General features: G+C 62.6%; 1 protein-coding gene across 1 annotated transcript in view; it reads left to right on the forward strand.

Annotated features, from left to right (window-relative positions):
- Positions 1-209: 209 nt before the first annotated feature.
- The window catches only part of LOC104462644 (atrophin-1-like), a gene marked incomplete at its 5' end in the record, with an annotated part of 3,524 nt that continues 3,343 nt past the window's right edge, over positions 210-390 (forward strand). The window contains 2 exon segments of the mRNA XM_010074670.1: positions 210-256; positions 258-390. The exon segment at positions 258-390 is cut by the window's right edge and continues 66 nt beyond it. Coding sequence (XP_010072972.1) covers positions 210-256; positions 258-390 — 180 coding nt within the window.

Genomic DNA, 390 nt, shown 5'->3' on the forward strand with positions numbered 1-390 from the left:
CCAGGGGCTGTCACCAGGCTGGGGAGGGACACATGGGGCAGGGAGGAGGAGGTCACGCCAAGCATGGGGTACAGCTGTGCCCTCTTACCTTTTCCATGATGCTCTTCCCTTTCCCACAGCACCAGGCTTGGCTTTGCCTACCCCTGTCCCCATCCCTGTCCCTCTCCCCGTCCCCATCCCTGGCCTCTGGCCCCCTCCTGTGCTGACAGGCTTCCTCTTTCGCCCCCAGATTCAACAAACACCTGGACCGCGGCTTCCCGCACAGACCTGTACTTCGTGCCCCTTGATGGCTCCAAGCTGGCCAAGAAAAGGGCAGACTTGGTGGAGAAAGTGCGGCGAGAGGCTGAGCAGAAGGCACGGGAAGAGAAGGAGCGGGAACGGGAGCGGGAG

Source organism: Pterocles gutturalis, unplaced genomic scaffold (assembly GCF_000699245.1).
Source record: "Pterocles gutturalis isolate BGI_N339 unplaced genomic scaffold, ASM69924v1 scaffold33827, whole genome shotgun sequence".
Taxonomy (NCBI): Eukaryota; Metazoa; Chordata; class Aves; order Pterocliformes; family Pteroclidae; genus Pterocles; species Pterocles gutturalis.